The 26,749-nt window shown below is 37.6% G+C and overlaps 1 protein-coding gene across 2 annotated transcripts in view; it reads right to left on the bottom strand.

Annotated features, from left to right (window-relative positions):
* The window catches only part of RPS6KA5 (ribosomal protein S6 kinase A5), a 144,988-nt gene that overhangs the window by 6,943 nt on the left and 111,296 nt on the right, over positions 1–26,749 (bottom strand). For both annotated transcript variants that reach the window (XM_045561970.1, XM_045561971.1), the window contains 7 exons: positions 18,113–18,263; positions 14,830–14,991; positions 13,530–13,655; positions 13,000–13,133; positions 12,233–12,326; positions 10,329–10,499; positions 5,997–6,188 (listed from right to left, as the gene is read on the bottom strand). In XM_045561970.1, coding sequence (XP_045417926.1) covers positions 5,997–6,188; positions 10,329–10,499; positions 12,233–12,326; positions 13,000–13,133; positions 13,530–13,655; positions 14,830–14,991; positions 18,113–18,263 — 1,030 coding nt within the window. The remainder of the gene's footprint in view (positions 1–5,996; positions 6,189–10,328; positions 10,500–12,232; positions 12,327–12,999; positions 13,134–13,529; positions 13,656–14,829; positions 14,992–18,112; positions 18,264–26,749) is intronic.

The raw sequence follows: 26,749 nt of genomic DNA, 5'->3' as shown, positions 1-26,749 counted from the left end.
TTTTCTCTCTTTCTTTTCCTTCTGAAATGCATATGTTGGTCCTCTTGATGGTATCTTACAAGTCCCTCAGCCTCTCTTCACTTTTGTTCGATCTTTTTTCTTTCGGTTCCTCGTACTTGATAACTTCCATTGTCCTAACTTCAAGTTCACTGATTCTTTCTTCTGCCTGCTAAATTTATCTTTGATACCCTCTAGTAAAATTTTCATTTCAATTATTATACTTTTTGGCTCCAGAATTCCTTTTTGTTTCTTTTTTAGGTTTTCTCTCTATCATTATTTCCACTTTGATCATAAATTTTTTCTTGACTTTCCCCACATATTCCTGTAGGTCTTTCAGCATCTTAAATAGTTGTTTTAAAGTCTTTTTCTAGTAGATTAGCCATGAGATCTTTTTCAGGGACAGTTTCTGTTGATTTTTTTTTCCTTTGAATGGGCCACACTTTCCTGTTTCTTTGTATGCCTTGTGATTTTTGTTGAAAATGGGACATTTAAATCTAGTAATGTGATAACTCTGGAAATCAGATTCTCTTCCTTCCCCAGGGTTTGCTCTTCTGCTAAAAAATTGTTTTTATTGTTTTTTTCTTTTTTTGATTGTTGTAGGCTGTTTCTGTACCAAAGATCAGCCTAAAATGCAAATTTAAGGTCTTCTCAGGTCTTTTCTGAGCTTGTGCCTTTGGCTGGGCATGCATGGTCACTTTCCAATTTTCCCTGTATATGTAGTTGCTTTTGAATATCCTAGTTTTGAACATCTGAATCCCAAAAGGGAAGTGAGAAAGATGAAGAGGTGGGTAAAAAAAAGTGCACTGGCCCTTTAAATCCCCTGGAAATCACTTCATTGGGGGGGTGGCTTGCAGCAATGGTGCAGATGCAGCAACAATGGCCACTACTTCTTTGCACCTCTGTGATGAGAAGCTGCCATCAGTGAGTGATTCAGAACACTGGTCCTCCATATTTGGAGGACAAGGTCCTCTTTACCCACCCTGGCTCCCACAAGCTGTGTGCAGGCTGTTCCAGGAACATGTGCACAGCTCTCTGCCATGGGGCAGAGATGGGGTAGCTGCTACAGTGAGCATCCCTAACCCCCAAATCTGAAATCTAAAATGCTCCAAAATCTGAAACATTTTGACCATCAACATGATGCTCAAAGGAAATGCTCATTGGAGGATTTTGGATTTTTGGATTAAGTATGCTCAACTGGTATGTATTTTGCAAATATTCCAAAATTTGAAAAAATTCAAAATCTAAAACATTGGGATCTCAAGCATTTCAAATAAGGGATAGTTAACCTGTATTGTACTAAGAGCTGAAATTGACCAAAAGGCACTGCACTTTACTATCCAAGCTTTCCCCTAGAAGTTGCAAGCCATCAATAGACTCCAGAGTTCCAAAACAGTTACCCCAGATAGATTCTGCCAGTGCAAATTGTTGTTTATGTGGGGACACCAATCCCTGGTGCTTCCTACTCCACCATCTTCCCAGAATCCTCTCTTTAAAATATCTTTCTATTGTTGATGAACGTTTGGGTTGCTTCCAGTTTGGGGAATTTTGAATCATGCTGTTAAGATATCTTCTTGTACATGTCTTTGTTACATAAATATACACATATCTGCTAGATATATTCCTGGGATTAGAATTGCGGGGTTATTCTGTCTGCATATGTTCAGTAGATACTGCCAAATAGTTTTCCAAAGTCTGCTCTACTTCTTCATCCTACCCCACTTCCTAACTGGTACATTTGTGGCTAAATATAAGAAAGCAACCTTTACAAATAGAGTTTTTTTGCTTTCTCACGTGTAATAATGCCACAGGCTGTGGGGTGGAAAAACTAACTCTTCATCTTTGGAAGTACCAAAGAGGAGATTGGTGATTAGGGACTTTGTGAATAAGATCCTTTCTCTGGAAGAGTTAGAATTAAACAAACTTTAGGCTCCTCTGAACTCCAAGATCTTAAAATCTTAGTTGATTATCCAGCAATCAACTTCTGTTCAGAATAATTTTGTGTCTGCAAATTGTTTACAAATGTTGTAGCAAAACGTATAGATATATATCTACATAAAGATTTGTATCTATATATGCGCATCTATATGTATTGTATATGTTCGCATACATATACATATACATATATATGTAGAGAGCATGCATATAAGAGAGAATTAGAGAGAAAGAAAAGGCAAATGCAGCAAAATGTTAGATGTTCACAGTATTGTTCTCTTATTTCTCTGTTTCGAAATTTTCAAAATAAAATTTTGGGAAAAAAGTGAAAAAATAAGGTCTCTAGAATAAAACACTTGGAGAAAATGTTTTAAATGGAATTATATGATATCTCACAGGTAATATTATATATCCTATCCTACTTTTTAAAAATACTGTTATAGACTGAATGTTTTTGCCCTCCCCTGCTCCCCAAATTCATATGTTGAAACCCAACCCCCAATGTGACTGGATTTGGAGACAGGGCCTTTAATAATTAAGGTTAAATGAGGTTATATGGGTAGGGCTTTGACCCAATAGGATTTGTGTCCTTAAAAGAATAGACACGACAGAGTGAGCTCTCTCTTTTTCTCTTATTCTGTGAACATGCACCAAGGAAAGGCTACGTGAGCACACAGCAAGCAGGTGGCCACGTGGAACCCAAGGGGAGGACCCTCACCAGACACCAACCCTGCTAGTACCTTGATCTTGGACTACCCAGCCTTGAGAACTGTGAGAAAATAAATTTCTGCTGTTTAATCCAACCAGTCTATGGTATTTTGTTATAGTTGCCTAAGCAGGTTAATATAGTTTGTAAACTCTATTTTTATTAAAGTCCTGTACATTTCAGACAGGGATTGTACATCCCTGGGGTATAATGCTTTGTAATCAAAGCCTCATAATACTATGTGATGTATCTTCTTGGAGTATTTATTTTACTCAAAGAGGGTAATATAATTTGTTTTCATATTAAAATATTCACATTCATGTTTATTAGATGCAAAATGCTAAAGTATCATACATTTCTACAGTAAATCAGGAGACTCCAAATAAATTTTGTGCTTGCTATGGGATAATTTAGGCTTTCTATCTAGATGTCTGGAGTTATGCATTCATTTATAGAGAAAAGTTTGCAAAGCACTCTTTTATTTTTTGACAGTTTAATGCAGATGTTAATTTTGTTCATTTTCATCTGTAACTATTTTATCATTTATCTCTAAAAGGTAAGGACTTTTAAAAACCATAACCACAACACCATTATCACACCTAAAAAAAATAGCAATAATTCCTAATGTTCAAATTTCCCAATCGTGTATTATACATTGTATATACAATTATACCTATATGAATTACATTTAGATTTTAATTTAATAAATAGAATTTAAATTATAAAGTATTTGAATCGGGATTCAAATAAGATGCAAAAATTGTTTCTTAAGTGTCTTTTAATCTATAGGTTCCGAGGTTACCTTTTCTTACAATTTATTTGCAGCAAAAACTGGGTTGTTTGTTCTGTAGAACTTCTCACAATCTAGGTATTGTGCTTGTACTATGGTATCACTTTACCTGGTTTTTGACCTGTTTTTCCTAAAAATTTGACAATTAGATCTAGAGGGAAGCATCACTTTCATGCATGTCATTACCTGAAGTTATTTCCATAGATAGGGTGTTCAGAGGCTCTAAAATCCTCTTTGTGTGTTTAAGACTGCCTTTTAAAACCTCAAAGATGCTTTGGGAGGCTGAGGCAGGAGGATCACTTAAGCCCAGGAGTTTGAGACCAGCCTGGGCAACATAGTGAGACCCCATCTCTATAAAAAATTAAAAAAAAAACCTTAAAGAGCTTGATGGTCATAATTGGCCTATATTTAAAGAGAGGTCCCTTAAAAGAAAGTACTAAAAATGAAAGGCTCTTTTTTATTTAGATTAAATTTTTAAGACTTTGCTACTAACAAAAATGTCCTCAATTTAAGTCCTTAAAAAAACTCTCAGATCTACAAAAGTCAGTTGTTCACTTTTATTAAAAATAATCTTATTCATAAATACATAAGTTTAGTTTGAAAATTATAAATAATGACTTAAAATTGCTGAGATGAAAACCACATAAAGCTTAAAAATAAAAGAAGAACCATCTTGCAGGGACAAGTGACTAGCCATTGGGAGAAAACAAACTGACTCCAGATGGAGTACAGATTTAAGTATAAAAATAAAATATAATAATTCTAGAGAGAAATTCAGCAGAATACTTTTATAATCTTGGGTTGGGCATAGGGGTGGAGTGACAATCTGACATCAAAGCCAGATACCAGAAAGAAAGAGACTGACATATCTTGCTGCACAGAAATTTTTAAAACTTCTCTATTTAAACCCATCTAAAAGCAAAATCAGAACCCTGTTTTACTATAAAGAAGTTTTCAAACAAATCATAAACCAGAAAAGACATTTCCAATATTAATGGCAGACAAAGAATTAAAATCCTTAGTAGAGCTTTAAATGTAAAATTCAGTAAGTAAAATCTCCCCATAGGAAAATGGGCAAAGCTCATACAAGAAAAAATACAAATGTCCAAATACATAAAAAGATGCTCAAATTGAATATTCACCGAAGAAATGAATGCAAATTGTAACTATGGGATATCATTTAAGACTAAAATTGATATAACAGTATCCATGGCGGGTACAGTGGCTTACTCCTATAATCCCAGCATTACGGGAGGCCAGGGTGGGAGGATCACTTAAGGTCAGGAGTTCAAGACCAGCCTGGGCAACAGAGTGAGACTCCATCTCTACAAAAAAACTTTTTAAAAAAATTAGCTGGGTATGGTGGCATGTGCCTATAGTCCCAGCTACTCAGGAGACTGAGGCAGGAAGATCACTTGAGCCCAGAAGTCTGAGGCTGCAGTGAGCTATGATGGCACCACTGAACTTCAGCCTGGGCAACAGAGGCAAGACTTTAAAAAAAAAACAAAAACCTGATGGCATCCAATGTACTCCCATACAGCTGATGAGAACATAAACTGATAAATCTTCAAGAAGGAAATCTAGGCATATATGTTAAAGTAAAGATGTGTATACCCTTCTCCTAGGAATCTATCCTAAGGAAATAATGAGACAAATGGAAACACATATATAAAAAATATTCATTTATATAGCTTATAGTTAGTGAAAAAATAGAAAAACACTAACTGCTTATTAGTAAAGAAATGATTAAATAAATTTCAGAGACTCCAGCTATATAATCCCATTTGTTAAAATATCCAAATATGCATACATGTATAGAAAAACCTGTAGAAAGACATAAAGCCTACACGCATACAGCTGGGGGACACTGGAGGGAGAGGGAGAGCATTTGTAATATCATCTCTGTTTGGGAAGATTATGAGTGATTTTCACTTGGTTCCTGGCATCTTCCTTCCGTACTGTCTCAAATCCCCACCCCAAGTTCATGCATTACAAGTTGTATGTAGAAAAAGTGAAGCTATTTTGAGAAAAAACACAATGAGATTTTTCTAGTCTAATGTTGTTTCTAATCACAGCAACCAAGGACATTTTGTGAAAAGCATGCTCACCATGATTACTATATATTATGTACTATAAATATTTTTAATTTTATCTATTAATTTGTTAATTTATCCTAAATGATATTCTTTAATTACATTTTTAGTCTGACACCTCACAGATTTTTTAAAAATGTTTTTCTGATAATGAGTCACTGCTATATTCACATTATATTCAATGTAATGTTTGTCTTTTGGAAACATATCATTGCTTTAAAAAAATTATGTAACCCTCATTCATACAAAACATGGCTAACTTAAATATTTCAAAATAAATCAAAATAAAAATTCCTACATTTTCTCTAATATAAGTTCCAAGAAAGGGAAATATTCTTCCGGCAGGCCTCTAATTGGTTATATAGAAAAGAAACGAATTTACCAATTTTTCTGCAAATTTAAGAAAAACATCGAAGAGGGAAAGAAGTACAGAGGACACCAAAGAACCGAACAGGCTCTATTAAAGTGAACTCACCAAAATGACGCCCAAGCTCCACAGGTCACAGGACTCATCGTAGCCGTTATGATTCAAGAGCTCGGGGGCCGCATAATGAAGAGTGAAGCACGGTGTCTTAAGAGGCTGATTATCAGGTGGCTTTAGGCGTGCAAACCCAAAATCAATTATTTTAATTTCCAAATTGTCATTTTCATCAGTGAACAATAAATTCTGCAAGATACCAACACTTAATTAGTTTCTCATTAAAATGTCATGGGATTTGCTGATTCCATTTATGTAACACTCTGTATATTGATGTTTATTCATGCACAGAGAGAGGTCTCATGGGGAGGCTCTGGGGGCTGAATGTCAATGCCCTGTTGCTTTCTGCTTTATATCTTTTTGTATTATTTCAATTTTACAATGTCACGTGAAACATTTTTGACTGCACCACGACCTTCTGATGTCAGAAGTGTGTGTGCTTTTGTGTCTGCTTGAGTTTGTCTTCTACTTCCTCCAGCAACCTACCTTCCAGCCTGGCTCATGTACCTCTACTGCTCATTTAGAGATACCACCCCAATCATCTCACCAAATTGAAATTAGAACTTTTAATATTTTCTCCTAACACTACTTTCCCTTTCTGGCACTTATCACTCCTGCAGATTAGGGTTAGGGCCACTCCACGCAGGATCCTAGCAAAAACTCCTCTCTCAGTAATTATCAGTTAATGTTTTCATCCCCACTGGACCATAATTCTATAAGGGCAAGGACTATATGTCCACCTTATTTATGACCCTGTCCCCAGGGCCTGGCATAGTCATAGAGTAGGTGCTTTGGAAAATATTTGTTCATTGAATAAAGTCATAGATAAAATATCTATATAATATCTAGTATATTCGATTAAAGAAGACATGGTGGAGATATGCATTACATTTCAGAAATATTTTCTCCAAAACAGTTAATACTCCCTTAAATATTCAGACAACAATATCATTTCGAATCACTCATCTGTCAAGTCTTCTAGATCTACGTCCCCAACCCCTGGTCTGCGGCCTGTTAGGGACCAGCTGCAAGGCTCCACAGCCCCGAACCCAACCTTGCAAAAATTGCCTTCCATGAAAATGAAACTTAGGAAGGGGGGGTGCACAGCAGGAGGTGAGCAGCGGGCAAGCCAGTGAAGCTTCTTCTGTATTTATAGGCCACTCCCCTCCCTGTCACTCCCATCACCTCCTCAGTTCCGCCTCCCCCTCTCCCCACCCAGTCCGTGGAAAAATTGTCTTCCATGAAACCAGTCCCTGGTGCCAAAAAGGTTGGGGACCACTGGATCACTAAGCCTTTACTGTACTGCTTTTGTATTTATCACATACTTAATAAATGCTAACTGTACTAATGCACAAATCATTTTAGTAAGTCTATCAAGTTAGTATCGAAAGTAAGTGAATCTGATTATATTGTCTTTAGACATCCTAACAAAATCTGTTATGCCTTTATAGTCATTAAATTATTCCCAGCTCTGGAACATCATTTTCTTTGTTAATACTATTCTAGCTGAAATAAAAGACATCATAGATGGCTTCATTGATACAAAGAAGAAAAATCTTCTAAGCCTTCCAGTAAAAGCCGAAATGAATAAAGTGGGAGGGCAGAAAAGCAAAAATTTAAAAAGATTTATTACATTTTCAATAATAAAAATGCTTAATCCTGAGTAGGTGACAATTGAAGTCCCAGCTGGGGTTCATAATAATGTGTAATAGGTGACAACTGAAGTCCCAGCTGGGGTTGATGGGTGTGTGCTTGGGAGAGGCCCTTCAACAAAAAACAACTGAGCTCCTCTGCAGTGCAAAGCACTGGGCCACACAGAGCAGTGAACGAAGCACACCTGGCCCGTCTCACTGAGCCTGCTAAGGCTTTGGAAATTACTTAAGTTTATTCTATATTAAGATTGGTGAAAGGCTTTCTTGATCTTAATTCTTGAGGTAGAGGAAATGAGGGGACATGGCATTCACTTTAATTTGGTGACTTTAATCAATCCCTCCTATATCCTGAGCATGTTGGAACACACTGCTCACTTGTCTGCCTCTTCACTCAAAGCACAAAGCGGAGAGTTAGAAACAGGTCTACATGGAGGAGGGTATATGGGGTCAGGAATGGTAGGATGTAACCATTCAGTCCCCTTTTATCCTCATCCCAAGTTCTGCCTGAAATGAATTTGATATATATAACTTTTCTTAATCTTTCAAGAGTATGGGATCAGTTTGAAAAATACAAAGCAGCTTACGAGGAATGTCAGCCAGCTTCTAAATTTATCTGACTCTCACCTAGACTTAGGATTTTGCCTATGCAGAAAATGAATCCCATATAACTATCTACCAAAAAACATACAAGATCTGAAAATGCTACATGTGGCCAGCCACAGTGACTCATGCCTATAATCCCAGCACTCTCAGAGGATGAGGTGGGAGGATTGCTTGAGGCCAAGAGTTTGAGACCAGCCTGGGCAACATAATGAGACCCCATATCTACAAAAAAAAAAAAAAAATTAACCAGTCATGGTGGTAACGTGCCTGTAGTCCTAACTACTTGGGAGATGAGGAGAATGGATCATTTGAGCCCAGGACTTCGAGGCAGCAGTGAGCTATAACTGGCTACTGCAGCCTGGGCAACAGAGAAAGATCCTGATTTGAATTAATTAATTAATTAAATAATAAATACTACATGGGAAAGGGGTTAAACTTTTAATGTGAAATAATATACTCTGCCATTTAAAAGTCCAAGTGAAAAATATTTTATTATGAAAACGTTAGTTCAAAGGTACATTTTCATTTCTCTAAAATCCAGTTTCACTTAGGACTATAACTGTAGTAGAATGTCCTAAATAATCTAGCAGTTCTACTTCATTTCAAGTGACTATTTGAAAGAAAAGCTTTATTCCAAACAAGAAGAATTAAGCTACATAAGTACCTTTTTATCAGGAAAGTTAAGAAGGCAAATTTAAATTTTGCTGGGGGAAACAGTTGCCTCACTTGAGACTCATGAGATGACAGATGGCTAGTTATCAAAGAATAAAACATGTGAAAATGAATTCTATACAGTCATGGAACAGATCTTTTCAATTAAAAAAAACTACATGCTTGTTCCTTGTCTATCAAGAAAACATTTAAGTGGTGTGCTTTCACATTTAAAAATAGACAGCTAATCTCCAACGTACAGAGCACCATATTTTCAGTGGGTGTTACGTAGGAGAGTGAGAACTAGGAAGAAGGAAGCAGAGGGGGAGCTACCATAGTTGCAAGTTAACAAAACACAATTCACTTTTGATTAATTACTAGTAACATGAATAATGGTAATAGAAAGTACACAGACAGAAGTTTACATCAAAGGAATAAATCAATTATATCTGAATGCACAGAATTCCATTTTTTAAACATCCTCTTCCTCCAATAATTCAAGATACTTGAGTAAAAGGCAAAAATAGTGCTCTTAGAGAAATATTCTTTTGTGGTCTAACCAAAAAAGGAACACCAAATAAGTTAATATTTTAAATATACTTGAAAATGCATTATAATCACATGATAATTAAAAATAAAGTTCTATTTTGGGGAGGAAATATGTATAATTTTGCATATGGTAGAGGATGAATCATTGTTATCTTTTTATAAATTATTGGGGTTTTTCAATTTTCATTATTTTGTTGATTATCTAAAAGGGAGGAATTTTCATATATTTGATACTAAAAAGGGATCATTCTAGAGTTAGAACCTTTATTAACCTTTTAAAAGAAGAAATATATGAAAAGCTGCTACTTCTGCATTGCTACACAGTTCTATAAATATGACAGCACATGAGCATAGAAAAGCACATATAAAGATGGCATAACTCATCAAACCAGGACAATTCTTTATGTTTAAGTATTTAGAATAGAATTATATACATTTCTATTCATGAGCTAACCAATTTTATTATATATGTAAAAAATAAGCTTTCAAAATACATCATTAAAAAATTCTCTAAAATGTTGTGTGTGTGTATATATAGAGAGAGATATATACGGGATATTATTTTCCTCTACAAAAATTTCCATTTCTATTTTTAGTCCACAACTGTTGCATGAAGTATTTTTTCCATAAAAGGCTCTCACACTTACAAATATACCCTCAAGATGATCAGCTGGCAAAAAAAAAAAAAGACAAATTTATTTTAGACTGAACATAAAAGAAAAAAAAATCCAAGAGACATATTTTCAAGTATCTATTTAACAGCCCTGAAAGTAAAAAACCAAAGAACCTCCCTCCCCCCAAAATCCCACATATTTGGAGGACCTTTAATAACGATGCTAGATTGAATTATGTAAGAGATCACATTATTTTATACCTCGGGTTTCAAATCTCTGTGCACCACTCCAACATCATGCATGTGGCTTACAGCTGAAACAAGCTTCCGCATGATATAGCTGGCTTCTGTCTCACTGAAGTGTTTCTTTTTCTTAATGCGTTCAAACAGCTCTCCCCCATTCAGAAGTTCCATCACTAGAAATGTGTGAAGCTAGGGAAAAAAAAAGAATGATGTAGAAGGCCTTACTTGAAGAGTGGCATAAGTCTATTAACGTATAAAACATTTATTAACTATTATCTATCACCAATCAGTTTAAATAATCCCTTGCTAAAATAATCAACAGCAATCCTTGTATCTTAGAGAAAAGAGTTGAAGGCTTTTTTAGAATTCTATTTCAGAATGGAAAATTTCAAGTATTGCAGTGAAATCTTTATACTGCATATCCTTTCCTCGACTAATTCTTTCATTTGTATTTATTTACTTATTTTTTAGATAAGGTCTGGCTATGTTGTCCATGCTGGTCTCAAACTCCTGGGCTCAAGGGATCCTTCCACCTCAGCCTCCCAGGCTCAAGGGATCCTTCTGCCTCAACCTGCCTACTACAGGTACGTACCACCACATAGCACATGGTGAATCCTTTCCACTCCAACCCTCTTATCAAGGTTACACATCTTTCTTTTCAAAGTGTGACCTAGTGCTGACCATAATGTGAAATCATCTGCTTTAAATAATACAGAAGATTACTGAGTGTGGGCAACTATGCATATGAAGCCCGGCACACCCATTTAATGGAAATTTACTTTTTAAAAAAGGTATTATTTGATGATGTCATTCTGAACCTCTTTTTAGGACTCAACTCATTAACTTCAGGGTTTCTGTTAATATTCACTACAAACACCCATAACTAACTGTGTTTTTTTAAAAAGTTGCTTTTGATCCCAATAGCATTTCTTACTTTCTTCATAAGTTATACATTTACTATACTTTGCATTTATTTCCCTTTTTCCCCCTTTGGTCCTTTTCTGTGAGAATGCATACATTTCCATAAAGAAAATAACATAGGAGCCAGGAACATATAGGCCCCATCTATTCCAGGTCACAGATGTTATAGCAGCACAACAAGGACAGCCCAGAACTGGAGACCAGGTTCTCTTCACTAGATTTTCACTGACTTGCCTGTGACCTTGGACCAGTCTTATGACCCTTCAGAATCTCAGTTTCTTCACTGGTAAAATTAGGGCAAACCACATTCAGGACTGCATCCTCCCAACCCACCCAGTCTCAGGAGGAAAGAACAATGTAATGGAGCAATTTCTGTCACTGGAGGTGGCAGTGGATGGGGTGAGGAGACACAGACCTTACACAATGGTGTGCCTCCCTAATCCCAAGTGGTACGCTTCTGTGTTAGGTTCCTGCTGGAAAGCAGGGCTGGGAGTATAAGAGGAAGGGGCAGCAGGACCTGGCCTTGGGACTGAGCAGAATTTGCCACCTGGAGCAAGAAGATGTGAGGGAGTATCCTTTCCCTCTGCTTCCTATTTGTCCTTTAGCTTGCAGTGATTAGGCTCAAGGTTCTCTAAGTTCTAATCTAGTAGTGAAGGGAAAGTTGAAGACTCAAAATTCCCCAGTACTGAGAGGTATACAGGGACTAAGTGATGGGCACAGGCATTGGCAACAAGCACACTGCAGCTAGTGACAGCACCACTGAGCTCCTGCCCCTCTATCCTTCTGCTATGTTATAGGTGGCAATTAGTCACTGCGAAAAGCAGAAGTGAAAGGACAAACTGATTTGAGGGTGGGTAAGAATTTGTGTGTGGAGTAGTTTCTCTGCCCTTTCTAGTGACTGGGTGATGTCCCATACTCCTGACTCTGACCCAGCAGCACCAACAAAACTGAAAAGTAGAACCTTCTATGTGAATTAGTACACACAGAAAAAAGTGAGATACCTGATCATGAAACACTTCATGCAACTTCACAATATTGGGGTGTCCTTCACAGAGTTTCAGAGCTGTTATTTCTTTCTGAGTATTGGCTTCCATCCTGCAAGAGAAATTAGCATCCACGTTTCTTCAAGCAAGTTTTTATGTCAGTATTGCCCTAACCCTAATTTTGTTTTTATTTACAGTACATTCAGAATACACATGACAAAGTATTGGAATGAGGTTTCCATGAAAGTAATGAATCATACCACCCACCAGAAAAAGTAATAAATTATTCTGGAGAATATAATTATTTCTGAGTTAGAAAAGCGCTAATCATATGAAGAAATGGATACTCTATTTGCCTGACAATGGGGTAAAAGAATATACAATCACGAAGATAATAATCAGTTACCAAAACTAGGTGGCTCTCAAAGCTACCAGTAGCGTGCTAAATAATTTTACAGAAAAGTATTTCAAATATACAAGTAACAGAAATGGCAAGAACTGCTGAAATCATTAAGTGAACCTTATTAAATACATTGATGCCACAAAAAATTTCTCATAATAAATTAAAAAACATACCAGACTATGATTTATGTCTAAATGGGTTACTTTATCAGAAAATATCTATTAGAGCTAGAAATATAATGGACCAACTGAAAAGTGGTTAAACCTGTGGATAAAAAGCCTTACAATATACTGTTGGTTTCCTGTTAAATAAATATTTCTTAATTTACAGAATTCATTGACAAGTATGAATACATAAGAAAGACTACTATAAATGGTCACACCTTTTGCTGATTATTTTGACTGCAAAAGCTTGGTTACTTTTTTTGTGTGTGCACTTTCGACAAATTGAAAAACTTCCTTCTCCCAATGGTTTGTCCTTCAGATCTAGGTCATAGTGTTGATAGAATGGAGAGTCCTGATAAGAAACCAACATCATTTAACTTAAGAAAACGTCAGTAATACATAAGGGATAAATAAAATCATAGAATAATATAAAATTATTAAGATTAATAAATATGAATGGATATGTTTATAATCTAAAATTTATCTTACTTTAGTTCATTTCTATTTTCATCTATATCATTTATTTAAGATACATAATTCTCTATCATTGTACAAAGGAGCTCATTCAAACTGATATTAATAATTCTCTATGGAAAATATTGCTGTTTCTATTTTTTCATTTCTTAAAATTGTACTTTAGTTGAATGGTAAATCTATTACATTTGCCGGATTTAAGAATGTTAATTAGTGTTGGTATTTAAACACTCATGCAAACAGATATGTCATTTAAGTAACCACGCTTATATACCTTCATCATTGCACTCCTGGCAACATTTGTCACTCCAGGGCGTTCAACTCCCATGTGAAACTGAAGAGGGTCTATGACAGCTGCATTACGCTTGAAGAGGATGGAAGGAGCAACAAAGGAGTAGCCCTAAAAAGGGAAAGGAAGGTAAAGAAAAAAGATTTGCAACTTTACCATTTAGCACAGACTAGATTGTAATTATTTTTTTTTCTGAGGCAAACACTCAAATATTTGTTGAGATGAATACAATTTTATTTTATTTGCAATCCAAAAGACAGGGTTATCTCAAATCAATTGAAAAATGCTTTTCAGAAGGAGATAATGCCACCTTCTGGTAGAATTAAGCCAATTCCAAAGGTCGAAGAAGACTTTCTTTGTATTCCACCCCCAAAATCTGACTCGTAGCTGTACTTCTGCATTGCTGATAAAAGTTCGCTTATAAACAACTAATTTCTCAAAAAAGATACAGGCAAGGTATTAAACAAAGTGGTCCAGGTGTTACTGTTTTGTAAACTTGAAAAATATTAATAGCAAGTTTCATTAAAGTTAGTTTCTAATTCAGCCATCATTTGACTCTTATTTATTTCTTCAGAATAATTAAATTTAAAATCAAGTTTTGGAAAGGGACAAAATCTAATGGCAGAATGATATGTTGAGCCAAAAGTGGTATAATGATGGATGATTAATCCATTCAAGCTACAACATCCACTAGTTCATTAACCTTTTTTTAAAACATCTACTAACTGCCTGGTCACGTGGTAAAAAGAGATATGAAATGAAGAAGAGACACAGTCTGGACGGCCAGATTAAATCATACTAAAGGTACACTTAGAAGAGTCAAAGAAGTAAAGGTATGATGCCATTTAATAGTTAGAATATTTTATCTTAAGTCTGATAATGATTCTTTCTAAATATAAAACCCTTTCGGGAATCTTTTGCTAAGAGCTAGCAGTTAAGATTACTCACTGAAGAATTAGAGAACATTGTGAACTAAACAATATATATATATGAATAGAGGTAAAATAAAGTATTATTGTATTTTCTATAAAAGAGCCAGAAGAAAAATAAAATTTCAGGTATAAAATTAATACTTCCTTATATAAAAAATAAACACATAAATATCTATTTAGCAAACTGTAAGCTTCAGTTTACAATCTGCAGTTATTTCTGTACTTAGTAATTTTGAAGAGATTAGAGAACTCCATTTTTATGATGCAAACAAAACTACTTTAATATGGGAAAATTAATCTTTTCTTTTGAAGCACACACGGCCAACACACGCATGCACACAATGGGACAGTACCTGAAACAGCCTCTCAGAGCTCTGGGGCAGGGCAGCGGGAGAATAGGTGGGATCCATTTCTGTGAATTCTTCTGCAAAGTTACTCACATCTAATTCATCTCGAATGACTGGCTTAAATGGTGCGGGCACTTTTTTGGCAGCTAAATCATCCCAATTTATTTTCTAAAGCAGAGAAAGAAAATTGGTACAGAGTAGAAATCAACAAAGTCAAAATATATTTTCTTTCTTATTTTTTAAATGATGTTTCCTTCCCTCTCTCTTGAAATATATTTTCTAAAGATAGATTAGGATTTTAATTAATAGGAAGAGAGATAAAAAATAAGGGTACATATTTCAAACCAATAATTAAAAATATTTTTTTCCCAAGCGAGAGCATGTTTTCCGATTAGATTATAGCTCCAGCCAGTGCTGTGTCTGAAAGCCAAGACTGCTTTCTATCACTGTTCGAGTCTCACAGTGTCCTCTGGGGGGCACCAAGACACCCTAGTTTACCCGTAGAGATAACAAAAATTACTCTTGAGCCTCCTGAGGAAGGCGTTGAGCCAAAAAGAAAACAAACAAAAAACCCCAAACAAAACAAAAAACCACAATAAGGGGGTTCCAAATGCTCTATGGACATGAATAGTAGCTCTAAAGGAATATTCCCACTTTCTATAGGCAGTGTTACTTAGCTCTCTTCTGTACTTGCTTGTTCTTCTGGTCATCTGGGCAGATTGGAAATTAAACTCACTATAAATCATGCATTTACTTATGTCTGTGAGTGTAAATGATGTGATAGCTCTTTTCTCTTTTAACTGCATTCAAGCATTTTAAACACTGCCTCCTACCTCTCCCATAGAATAATCCAAGCCCCCTTTCCACCCCTGTCAGACACCTACTGAGTAACTACTATGTTTTACATTATTCAAATCCAACCCTCTGCATTTGCTTTATACTCTGTCACTTAAAACAACCTCAGATAATACTTACTGAATTGAATCCTACAGATCTCCTATTACCATATTACTTCAAATCTAAGATGTTGTCACTGATAGTAAGATACACCATTATTTTACATACCACTAAGAAAAAAACATTAACAGAATATAAGATGATGTCCACTGTAACATGCACAGTGAGTTCAGTGGTGGTAAAATGTGAAAATGTACACTTCTTAGTTGATGAAATTCAGTAAGTTTAATCAACTAAAATAAAATGTTTTTATTATATTCCCTGTGGAGGAAATGGAAATAAAACAATTACAGATCTTTAAATTTTTCAGCTAGAATGAGATTTAGAGATCATTTAGTTTGTCTTCATTATTTGATCCAGAAGAAAACTGAAGCCCAGAAATAAGAATTAACCTAGTCACAAATGCCAGTTGCAGAAGGACCCAGGATTTGAACACAGGCCCTTGATTTTCTAGTTAGTGCTCTTTCCTCTATATAGCTGTCATGTTTTCCATTATAAGCATATGATTTGTGCTTGGCTATTGTACATACATTAAGAGAAACTTCTACAGTAAAGGGGCAATTTAAAGAAATATGTTGTTAGTAGAATGTTTAATATGTAAAAAAAATTGAATGATAATTATGATCCTTTCCACCCCAGCTCCATTTATGAAGAAAGAGACCACTTAGGTCTTTACAAGTAGAATTCTGGTCTTTCTGAAAGCATCCCTATCATTGAAAACGTCAAGGCAATTAAGTAATCTAAAATTACTATGTTAAGCTATCAGAAAGAGAAATTTAGCCAATATGAAAGACATACTGCAATATTCACAAATACAGGGAAAAATGAAGAAAAAGATCTTAGGAAAATATAATTGGGGGTATTTTGCTTGAATAGTTCCTTGAATTTTACCTAATTTTTTGAGGTAAACTTCTGAACAAGATACTTAAGTCCGTTCAAATAGTAATCTTGCCATGAATTTATGAAATGCACATGAGAAGTTCATTTTATTCTAAGTGCATTTCTCACCAGGTTACTGAACTTCTGTAAGATGTGCATTAATATTGTAAAAAACGGTTACACTGATAGACTAAATATGCCTTTTTTGAGCATAGAAGTGCAGAGCGATAATTCTTTTTCAATCAATAATTTTTTCTATATTTAAAAAACAATAACAACATGAAAGCTGACTTGACAGAAAAGTTTTTTCTTTGTTTTGGTGATAAAAACATAAATAAAACTTGGATGGCCCCTTTAGACCATAAAAGGTCATGGTTGTTGATATAATGAAATTTTTAAAAAGTCATACGTGGCTAGGCACAGTGGCTCATGACTGTAATCCCAGAACTTTGGGAAGCCGATGTGGGAGCATCACTTGAGGCATTTAAGACCAGCCTGGGTAACATAACTGTCTCTACAAAAAAATAATTTAAAAAATTTGGCAGGGCGTGGTAGCATAAGCCAGTAATCCCAGCTACTCAGGAGGCTTGAACCAATAGGATCACTTGAGCCCAGGAATTCGAGGCTGCAGTGAGCTATGATACGGTCGGTCACTGCACTTCAGCCTAGGCAACAGAGCATGACCTTATCTTTAAAAAGAAAATAAAACACAAACAACAAACAAACAAAAAAATCCAGTCACATGCCTAGGCCTTTTCAACTCAAAGCCATGGCATCCCACGTTTGACCAGTTAGCCTGGAAATCAGTAGCCAACTCAATTTAACCTTTTTTTCCAGTTATTTAATATTTTGGTGTTTTTTGGACTAAACTGAGCAAACTAAATTGAGCAGATGTGTTGGTGCTCTGTAGAATGGTCTCATTAGGCTTTTTCAGAATAAGAAAAGCACTGTCACAAAGGCAAAAACAATGAATAACTTTCTTTGTGCCATGGATATGTAACTGACAAATAGTTAGATTTAAAATTTTTTTAAGATTTCTCCTACGAAAAGAGGAAGAGACGAAATCACCATCCAAAAGGTGAAATACAGTGGCAGTAATAGCTCATGAACTCAGAGAGCGGTAAAAACTGTAATGAAAGCCTCCTTAGTCCATATGCCTAAATCACAAGATCATAAATGGAAACCTAGAAACTCTAACCAATTATTACATAGAAAATTGAAAGCTATTGTGATCCTCTCCACTTCCACTCCATTTAGGTCTATACAAGTAAAATTTTGGTCCTTCCTAAAGGGTCCCTGTCATTTAAAAAAAAAAAAAAAGGTGCAATGTATATGTGAAACTAGGTGGGAAATGACCTCAGGAGGGACTGTGTCCACTAATTTCACCAAGAATGCCTAGCACCCTGACAACAGCAGGGGCTATGAAACCCTCTGTCTGTTCAATAAATTTCACCTGAAAGAAGAGATGTTCTTTGATTTCATCTGCATCACGTGGACCACATCCCAATCGCTTCTTGGGATCTTTCATCAAAAGACGCTGAATGAGGTCTTTAGCTAAAGCACTCATTTCTTGGGGATATGGAGGCTCACTTTTTAATATTCTCCTGTAGGCAGATAAAACTTGCTGTTAAAATAACCAGAGGATGAAGTTATAGTCGATGGCATTTTTAGCAAAAACAAGTACAGTGAAACACTTTGAAAATGAACTACATGGGAAAGAGATATTTAAAATGCATCAATAATACCTCAATCTTCAATAAAGCTGACAAAACATCTAAAATGAGATACCATGAAATCAAATTTTTGAAACTCAAATGAGCAGGAATAAAAAATATTGGCTCATTTTTCAGCATACATCACTACTAATGGGAGGCTATATCCCAAACATTTCACTGTGGGGAGAAAAAAAGGAAAGCTTGGGCTAGATTAGCCCTCCCAGATATAGAATAGACTCTGTGATTAAAGACTTCACAACATAGGCAACTCTTAATCAGGTAAGTGAGTTCAGCACTCAGATTTAAAAAGACGAAAGAGAACTGCAACAGTCTCCACCTCACTCCTCTTTCCCTGTGTGCTAGCAATCCTAGGGGGCCGGCGGGAACGCAGAGGGAAGTCGACCAAGACAGGGTGAGTCAGACCCACTGGAGATGGTTCAACTCCTGACACCTGAAAACAGGCACTGGCGCTGGGGCTTTTCATGGGGTGAAAGCATCTGCTTCATTATTCGCTATTACAAAACAGCCAGGCAAGCCCTGTGAGGCAGGTGGAGCTTGGAGATGGAGTAAAGTCTACTATTTATTATGGAAAATAGAAAAATCAGTTTCTTGATGAGCAATTTACTGTAATGTCACAGAAGAAATCAATCCAATCCAAGCATACTTTTCCCCCTCTTAAAAGCCAGATTGATAAATTAATGATAAAGAAATAATGGAAGGGATTGATTAAGAACCTTAACACGGTGTACATGAAGATAAAAAGTTGCTCCATTATTTGGGTTTGCAAAAAGATCCCATACGGTACATTAAAATATTAATAACTTAGATAATCAAACTTATAAGAGACAGTATAGTGTGGTAGAAACGTTGACTTTGGGGCCAGGCTGAGGCCTATGCTGGTTCCGCCTTGACGTTGCATGACTTTGAGATAGTTAATTAACCTCTTTGTACCTCAGTTTTCTCACCTGTAAAATGGGGCTAACAGCATCTACCTAAAATGGGTATTATGATGCTTAAATAAGTTAAGATGTGCAGAGTGCTTAACACAGCACCTGGAACCCAGCAAATGCTTGATGAACGTGAGCTACTAAGTGTTACACTCTCCTTCTAAGGCAACTATACAGAAAACAGGCCTAGAAGCTATGTAAAATGGCCACTGAGAATCAGTGAGATGATAATAGAACTGTCATTTTTGATAAAAAAAATTCCAGCAATGTTAATCTCAACGTTAATTCTATTTCTAGTACTCCATTCTGGGAACCCAAGAAAATGTTGGTAGAACAAGGAAAGAAGCAGTACCCTCCTTTCTTTTTGTTTCATATTCTGTCACTCACGGCTTGTCAGGGTTTTCAGCATTGGTAGAGACAACCTTCTCAGGTCAGGTGCAGGCATACCTGAGGGAGAAACTGGGAACCCTGCTTCTTGGGGAAAAATAAACATAGCCTTGCCCATTTTCTCTACCTTTACTGTTCTTTTCACAGGAAAGAATCCTTTGTGTAGAGGATTAGGGTCTAGATAAGCACACTGTTGGTGACATTCACTTCTGCTGAATCAGGGTAGAGAAATGTGCACTTTGGCTAACACCATCTTAGGGTACTGTACCACCCAACACCTCTTAAACCTTAAGAACGCTGCAACACATATTGGAGATCTACTCCGTACCAGGCACTAGGGAAAGAACAGTCAGGTCCTGTGAGGACATACAAAGGAGAAATGTCCACCGTGGTGGGTCCATCCTCAAAAAGAGGAGCACCCGAAAGCAGGGGTAGCTCTGCCGAGATGCCGAGACTGGAAAAGGGAGCACGGGAGACCAGAGGCACAAGTTGGGAGGAGGCATTCCGGGCCTACAGCAGGACTGGTGTGCGACCAAGGTGGGCGGCAAGTGCCAGTGTAGAGAGCTAGAATTTTAGATTCAGACGAGGCAGGGACCACATCAGGAAGAAACTGAGTAGAAAGCTGAAGGTGTTTCTGCGGAACACAGTGCTGATGAGGGAGCCGGGAGAAACACCAGTGAGAGTCCCAGAGGCTTCTCTTTCCTGAGGGAAAATAGTGTGGCCAGAACCAGCAGGAGTCGGCCCTCGCCGAGGGTGGTGAACATCCTGCCCCAGCTTGCAGAAGTCAAGCAGAAGGCACACAGGACACTCACCGGAGGACATCACGTGGGCACCCTGTTGTCCCACAGGGTTTCCTCCGCGATCTGGAGAGGTTCTGAAGCCCAGTCCTGTCAGAAAACTGCAGCGCCAGGAAGAGGTCCAGAAACTGGGAGTGGGGTGGTGAGGAGAAAGGACTTGCAGCGGGCTAAACTTATCTCCAGATGATTTCACACGTACCATTTTTCTTATACTGTGTCCTTGAAACACACTGGGTTAAGGTAAATGTGACGTGGCATTTGTGTTATGTTGTTGTGAAAGCCAACTCGGGAAGGGAACTGTATCTGGAATGAGGGCTGAGCAGGGATGTAGGGCCTGAGGGTTATTTCATCCAGGACTATTTAACAGGCTTTCAGAACAAGTTTCTGTGTGTTATTGCTTATACCCAAGGGTGTCCTTGTAGGGCCTTGGAAGCCTTGGAAGCTATGCTCATGGGCAACTGTAAGACACAGCTGCTGTGCTGAGCTTCCCATGCTGGGGGGAGGGGTGCACACCTACCTGTGTGCTGTCATCACAGAGGCCAAGTGTGTCCTCTGTGGGCTGGGAAGCCATGCCACAGAGGCGGTTAGAAGGACCCCTGATAAAGATGCGTTTGATATTGTCATGCCAATACACCGTTTCCTGTCCTGTATCCTTCTATAAAGCTAAGTAAAACTGGTACCAGATTCCAGCCTATTGTGACGCATGAATGTAAATGTCAACTAAACCCCAGATGACTGCTAGCTATACAGAATGGGTTATGCAGAAACGGGGAGGAGGCGGAGGATTTCTGCAGGATAGTCAGTCGTAACAATGCTAGAGCACCCTGCAACAAGGGCAGGGAGACATTTCTCGGGTGTTGCTGCCACTTCACCTCCTCCAATGTGCTTGATTTCTGAATTGGCAACAACCCAGAGTTTTTTTCCTTGCTTCAAAATGAATCTGGGAAACTTCAGAAATGAACTGCAATTAGGTAGAGCCCCCCAAAATCTTAGAGCCCTCTGCAAAGTCAGAACAGGCTCTGAGTTGATATAGCATATTAAACACTTCAAGTGTATGTTATCATTTAATCCATACAACAATCCCAATAAAAGACTATTATCCCTGTTTTATAAACGAGGAACGATTCCTTTCAAAAAAGTAAGAAATATAAACATTAATTAAAATTTCAACAAGAAATTTGAGAACATGGGTGACTTTAATAACATTTGCAAGAATAAGCACATAGTACAGCTAAGAAAATTCTGAAAAAGAAAATTGGGAGTGATTTGCCTAACTTCATATTACAATGTATGATAAAACAAATTTATAAAAGCCAGGTGCTAGTAAAACATCCAAATCAAGTGAACAGAAGAGACATCTTGGAAAAGAACAAGGCAAATAGAAAAACTTAGTATTGTTTTTAAAAAGTGACTAGCCAACATAGGAAAGCCTATTGGTTCAACAAATATGTTGGGGAAATGAGCTATTTAGGAAAAAACATATAAGGGCAAGATCCTTGTCTTATACCATACCCCAAATAAACTCCAAATGGACTGAGGAATCACATGTATAAAACCAAACAATATAAAATTAAATTCCATAATAATATAAAAATGAATAAAAAATTTCTTCCTATTCATGGACATTAAGTTTCTAAAATCCCCTGTGGCAAAAGAAATTGACAACTGATTAGCTTAAGAATTTGGGTACAACGTACACTATTTGGGTGACAGGCACACTATGGGTACACTAAAAGCCCAGGCTTCACCACTATACAAACATCCATGTAACAAAAAACCATTTGCACCTCCTGAATCCATTGAAATAAACTTTTAAAAATTTTAAAAAATAATTTAAGGAATAAAGGGTAAGGACACCAAGATTAAAATTATACCTATAATGGGAGAGGGATGGACAGATGGGTAGACAGGTAATGAGCAAGGGCGGTAAAACAGTCGCGGGAGAATCTAGGCAGTGAGCATGTGGGCGGCCACTATAACAAATGTTTGAAAATTTCTATAATAATATGTTTTAGAAAAGTAAACCTATGAAATTTTGTACATGTTTTGTATGTTCACTGAAATATAACAATAAAGAACTGTCTCAATAAAGTCACTACCTTTAAGTACAACAGCAATACCTTTAAGTACATTAGCAATATTGGGCAATGCATACTGCTTCACCTCACTGAGGTTTTTGTTCAAGTGTTTTTGTTCAAGCTTTTCACAGAAGCTTTCTCTAATTGTCCCATCAAGAATAGCTGCTTCCCCCAACTCTTTACCCGTTTACTGTTTTAGTTTTCGGCATGGATTTATAGCATACTATATATTTATTTGTATTTTATAAGCCCTAAGCTTACTAAAACTTACTAAAATACAAGCTCTAAGGGAGTAAGGGATTCTCTTTGTTTTGTTCACTGCTTTATTCCCAGGGACTAAAACATTGCTTAGCACATAGCAACTCCTCAACAAATATTTAGTGAATAAATAAATATCTAATAGTTTTCCATTTACTATACTTTGCTCACTCAGGATCTTTCTTCCCCACAGTTTCAATGAGATGCCCACAAATAACTTTTTTGCTTTTGTGCAGACGGCATGCAATTTCATGGGTCTTTTGTTTATTTCTGTCCTCCACTTAAAGTTCACAATCTTTCCTATTTCTTGACTTAATATTATTGACTTTCACTTCCTGGTTCCCACATGGTCCCAGAATTATAGAATTATTTATATGCCTGCCCGAGTTAGAAAGAGCTTTCAGTAAACCTCATTTAAATTGTTGTCCAACACTAGGGGAAAAGTTAAGCACATCATGGTGTATTCAATCAATAGTATGTTATGCAGCCATTACAAAATGACGTTTGTAATGAAAGTTTGTAATTTGAGAACAGAATGCTTTTGATATAAGTTTAAGCAAAAACTGAAAAATATAAAATTATATTTCTAGTATGAGTACATTATACAGGTGAAAACAAAATAAAATGTATTAAAACATTAACAATGTATATCTCTGGGTGTTATTATTGAGTCTTTACCCCTTAGGCATGTCTGAAACTGTAACGATGAACATTATGTTCAGAATAGGAACAGTAAAATGAATTTCACTTACAAGATCACCGATCCACTGACAGGAGTACAGAGTGGCAGGAGGCAAGGGAGTCTTGGATCTTCCCCGTGCAGGCCCACCTGGGCTGCTGTGGGTACCGCCCCACCATCTGACAGGCGTTCCCTTCTTCCCTGGCCCTTGACAACGCTGCCTCTCCATCACGGCTTCCCTGGCAACCCAGTTCTCAAGGACCCCCACCTCCTTTGTACTTCCACAGCATTCTTCTCACCATTCACACATTTGTCAAAACTTCCGAATATTACAAATTTTCATGTATTCATCCCGTATCTTCCCACACACCATATAAGTTTCCTTAGAACAAGGGCTGTGCCCTTATATTTCTCTTCCTCCTTAGGACTAAAACATTATTCAGCAAATACTCCACTGATTGATGAAATCAATTCCCCTGCTGTCCATGGGCCAGCACTTCCCAGTCCTTTACATGAAACAAGCGTCTGCCAGACTCAGAGGGAAAACAGCAGCATTACCCACGAGACAGACAGCATGAAGCAACTTTCCAGTCACTGTGTACTTGACCCTGGGCCAGCCACACAGTAGCTCTGAGTCCTTAGGCAAGTTACATCCCAGTTTCTTCATCTGTAAAATAGCATATACTACTACCTATTTTTCAAAGTTGTAAGGATTCAAGGATATAATGTGGTTGACTTCTTGGCACAGAGCTGGCACGGGTTGGTCTCTTGGTGAATGCCATGGGCTGCCCCAGAGGGTAGAATCTCAAGCTGTCACTTCCCTTCGGGTGTTACTGAGTTCTTCCATTGCCCACTTAACCTGTCTTTCCCTAAGCCACACCAGCTGGGTCATTAAGAATGATAAAATGAGATTCTTTGGCTAGTGTGCTTACCTGCTTTTGTGGAATCTGTGACTGTGCTCAAAGTCTCCCCCAGCAACTCCTAGGAGTCCCAGGGCATGTCTTATGTGAGCTATTAAATACTCTCCTTCATTCTCACATGAGGCATCTCATTTGCCTCTGCCTCCCAAGACATTAACCACGTCTCCCACCCCACTGCCTGGGAAACCATCCGAGAGGTGCCCACTCCTACCACTGCTTCTGGGGCTGAAGGAGAAAACCTGTTTCTTACAAAGTTGGGGGAACCACAGTGCATGCATGAGACTGCAAAAATGCCGCTGAAAAGAGCTTTCTTTTCAATTTATAGCATCACCTTCTTGAAAGGAATAGATGCTACCTAGATTGTTCTTGCTCTCTCAATGACTAAGGCTTCCTTAGTGAACCAGCTAGTCTGCCTGGGCTCCTCTCCCTCAGACTCTCATACAGTTAGATTAGGTGGGTCTACTGGACTGATTTATCAGACATGCCTGAACCTGTCTTATCTCAGAGGTGGACACAGCTTAGGCTAACGCTGGGATCTCACTGTACTTACTATGGCTTTTATTGGCAGACCTCTACCCTGTCCCTCTTTCTTCCTGCACTCTTTTCTGTGGCCCACACAAGGCTGTTGAAGCTTTTACTTCTCTACATGTTTATTCCATTTTCACCATCAGAGTGCCTTTCCCTAACAGGAGCAAGATGATAGTGAAGGTGGGGAAACCAGACCTTGGGGTTCCTTGGGGCCAAGTGGCTGCATGTGACAATAAAACTAAGGCAGTGATTGAAGCCCAGAGCAGATTGGAATGCAAGGAATTTCAAAGAGATTGCTAAATGGAAAAGAGCCAGAGGCAGAGAGCAAGAGGCAGAGTACAGACCCAAGACATCATCTAGCTTGGGAGGCCACAGAGAACCATAAGCACAGAAGAAGCGGCAGGTCACTCCAGAGACCAAAATAAGTGACAGAGTCGTGAACACAGAAGGCCACCTTCTTCTCTCTGTGGCCCTTTCCAGTAGGTATGAGGCTGACCTTTTAACTTCAGGTTGATGGGAATAGTGGAGAACTGGCTGGGGGGTTAACAGAGGTGGCACCAAAGTACCTACACCGCGGTATCATCCTGGAAACAACAGAAGGCCAGGTCTCAGAGGGGAGCAGTGCGATACTAAGAGGGAGCACAGGAATTGATTACCAGACTGATGGGGTTTCTGACGGACCCTCTCCCTGGTTGGATGGACTATCCCTACGTTTTATTCAAGGCTCCACATACTCCACCTCCCAGGGAGTGCCTTACAGCAATTAATAACATAGTACGATTCACCCATAACCCCACATGTACAAGTGGAGTAAAAGATCAACAAAATGATGACAGGAAAGAAGATATAAAGCTGAGGAATATGAGTGCCAAGGGAAGGGCCATTTCATTCTGTTCCTCTCCTTGCTACAATCCTCCTGTCACTGGACTCTAGTCTGAAGTTGCTTGCAATTACAACATGTAAAAGAATGTGCAGGCAGTAGTCATTGTGATAAACTTTAATAGACTTTGGGTAACTAGTTCAAAAACCCTGGGAAATACAGATGCTGATATTAGTTACAGAAAAACCTAGCATGAGGAAGGAAAGAAAATAAGGGACAACAAATTGAGAATCAAAGAGGTTTTATAAAATGTGCCTATAAAGGATTTTATCATAAAGACAGAAAAAGATAAAAAGCCAAGCAAAAAATAAATTTGATCTCTTCTTAAAAGACATCTATAAACAGAAAATTATTTAAAACACCAGTGGGCTAACTCAAAGTGTTAACTGACTAATGAACACGGATAAAATACAAAAATACAACAGAATGATTGTCTTGATTTTGTATTCAAAAGAATGTAGCAAGTCACACAAAATTAATGAATCAAAATAATTACCTAAAAAGAAAAACTCCTTGGGAGGCCAAGGAGGTTAAATTAATTACCTAAACCAGGGGTTGGCAATGTTTTTTGTAAAAGGCCCATGGTAGGCAGACTTTAAAGATGGTCCCCAATGATCATGCTATCCTTGTATTCACAGCCCCTTAAGTGTGGGCTGGACCTAGTGCCTTTCTTCTTACCAACGTTAGACAGTAAACATGACAGCGTGCCACTTTCATGATTAGATTAGAAAACATTCCATCTTCCTAGGGACTCTTTCCAGCTCACATGCTTTGATGAAGCAAGCTGCCATGTTAGGGAGGCCCACATGGCAAGGAACTGGGAGTGGTCTTCAGCTAACAGCCAGCAAAGAACTGAGGCCATCAGTCCAACAACCCACAAGTAACTGAATCTTGCCAATTT

Source organism: Lemur catta, chromosome 1 (assembly GCF_020740605.2).
Source record: "Lemur catta isolate mLemCat1 chromosome 1, mLemCat1.pri, whole genome shotgun sequence".
Taxonomy (NCBI): Eukaryota; Metazoa; Chordata; class Mammalia; order Primates; family Lemuridae; genus Lemur; species Lemur catta.
Note: the sequence above shows the minus strand (reverse complement) of the source record. Positions and strands in the feature narration are given on the sequence as shown.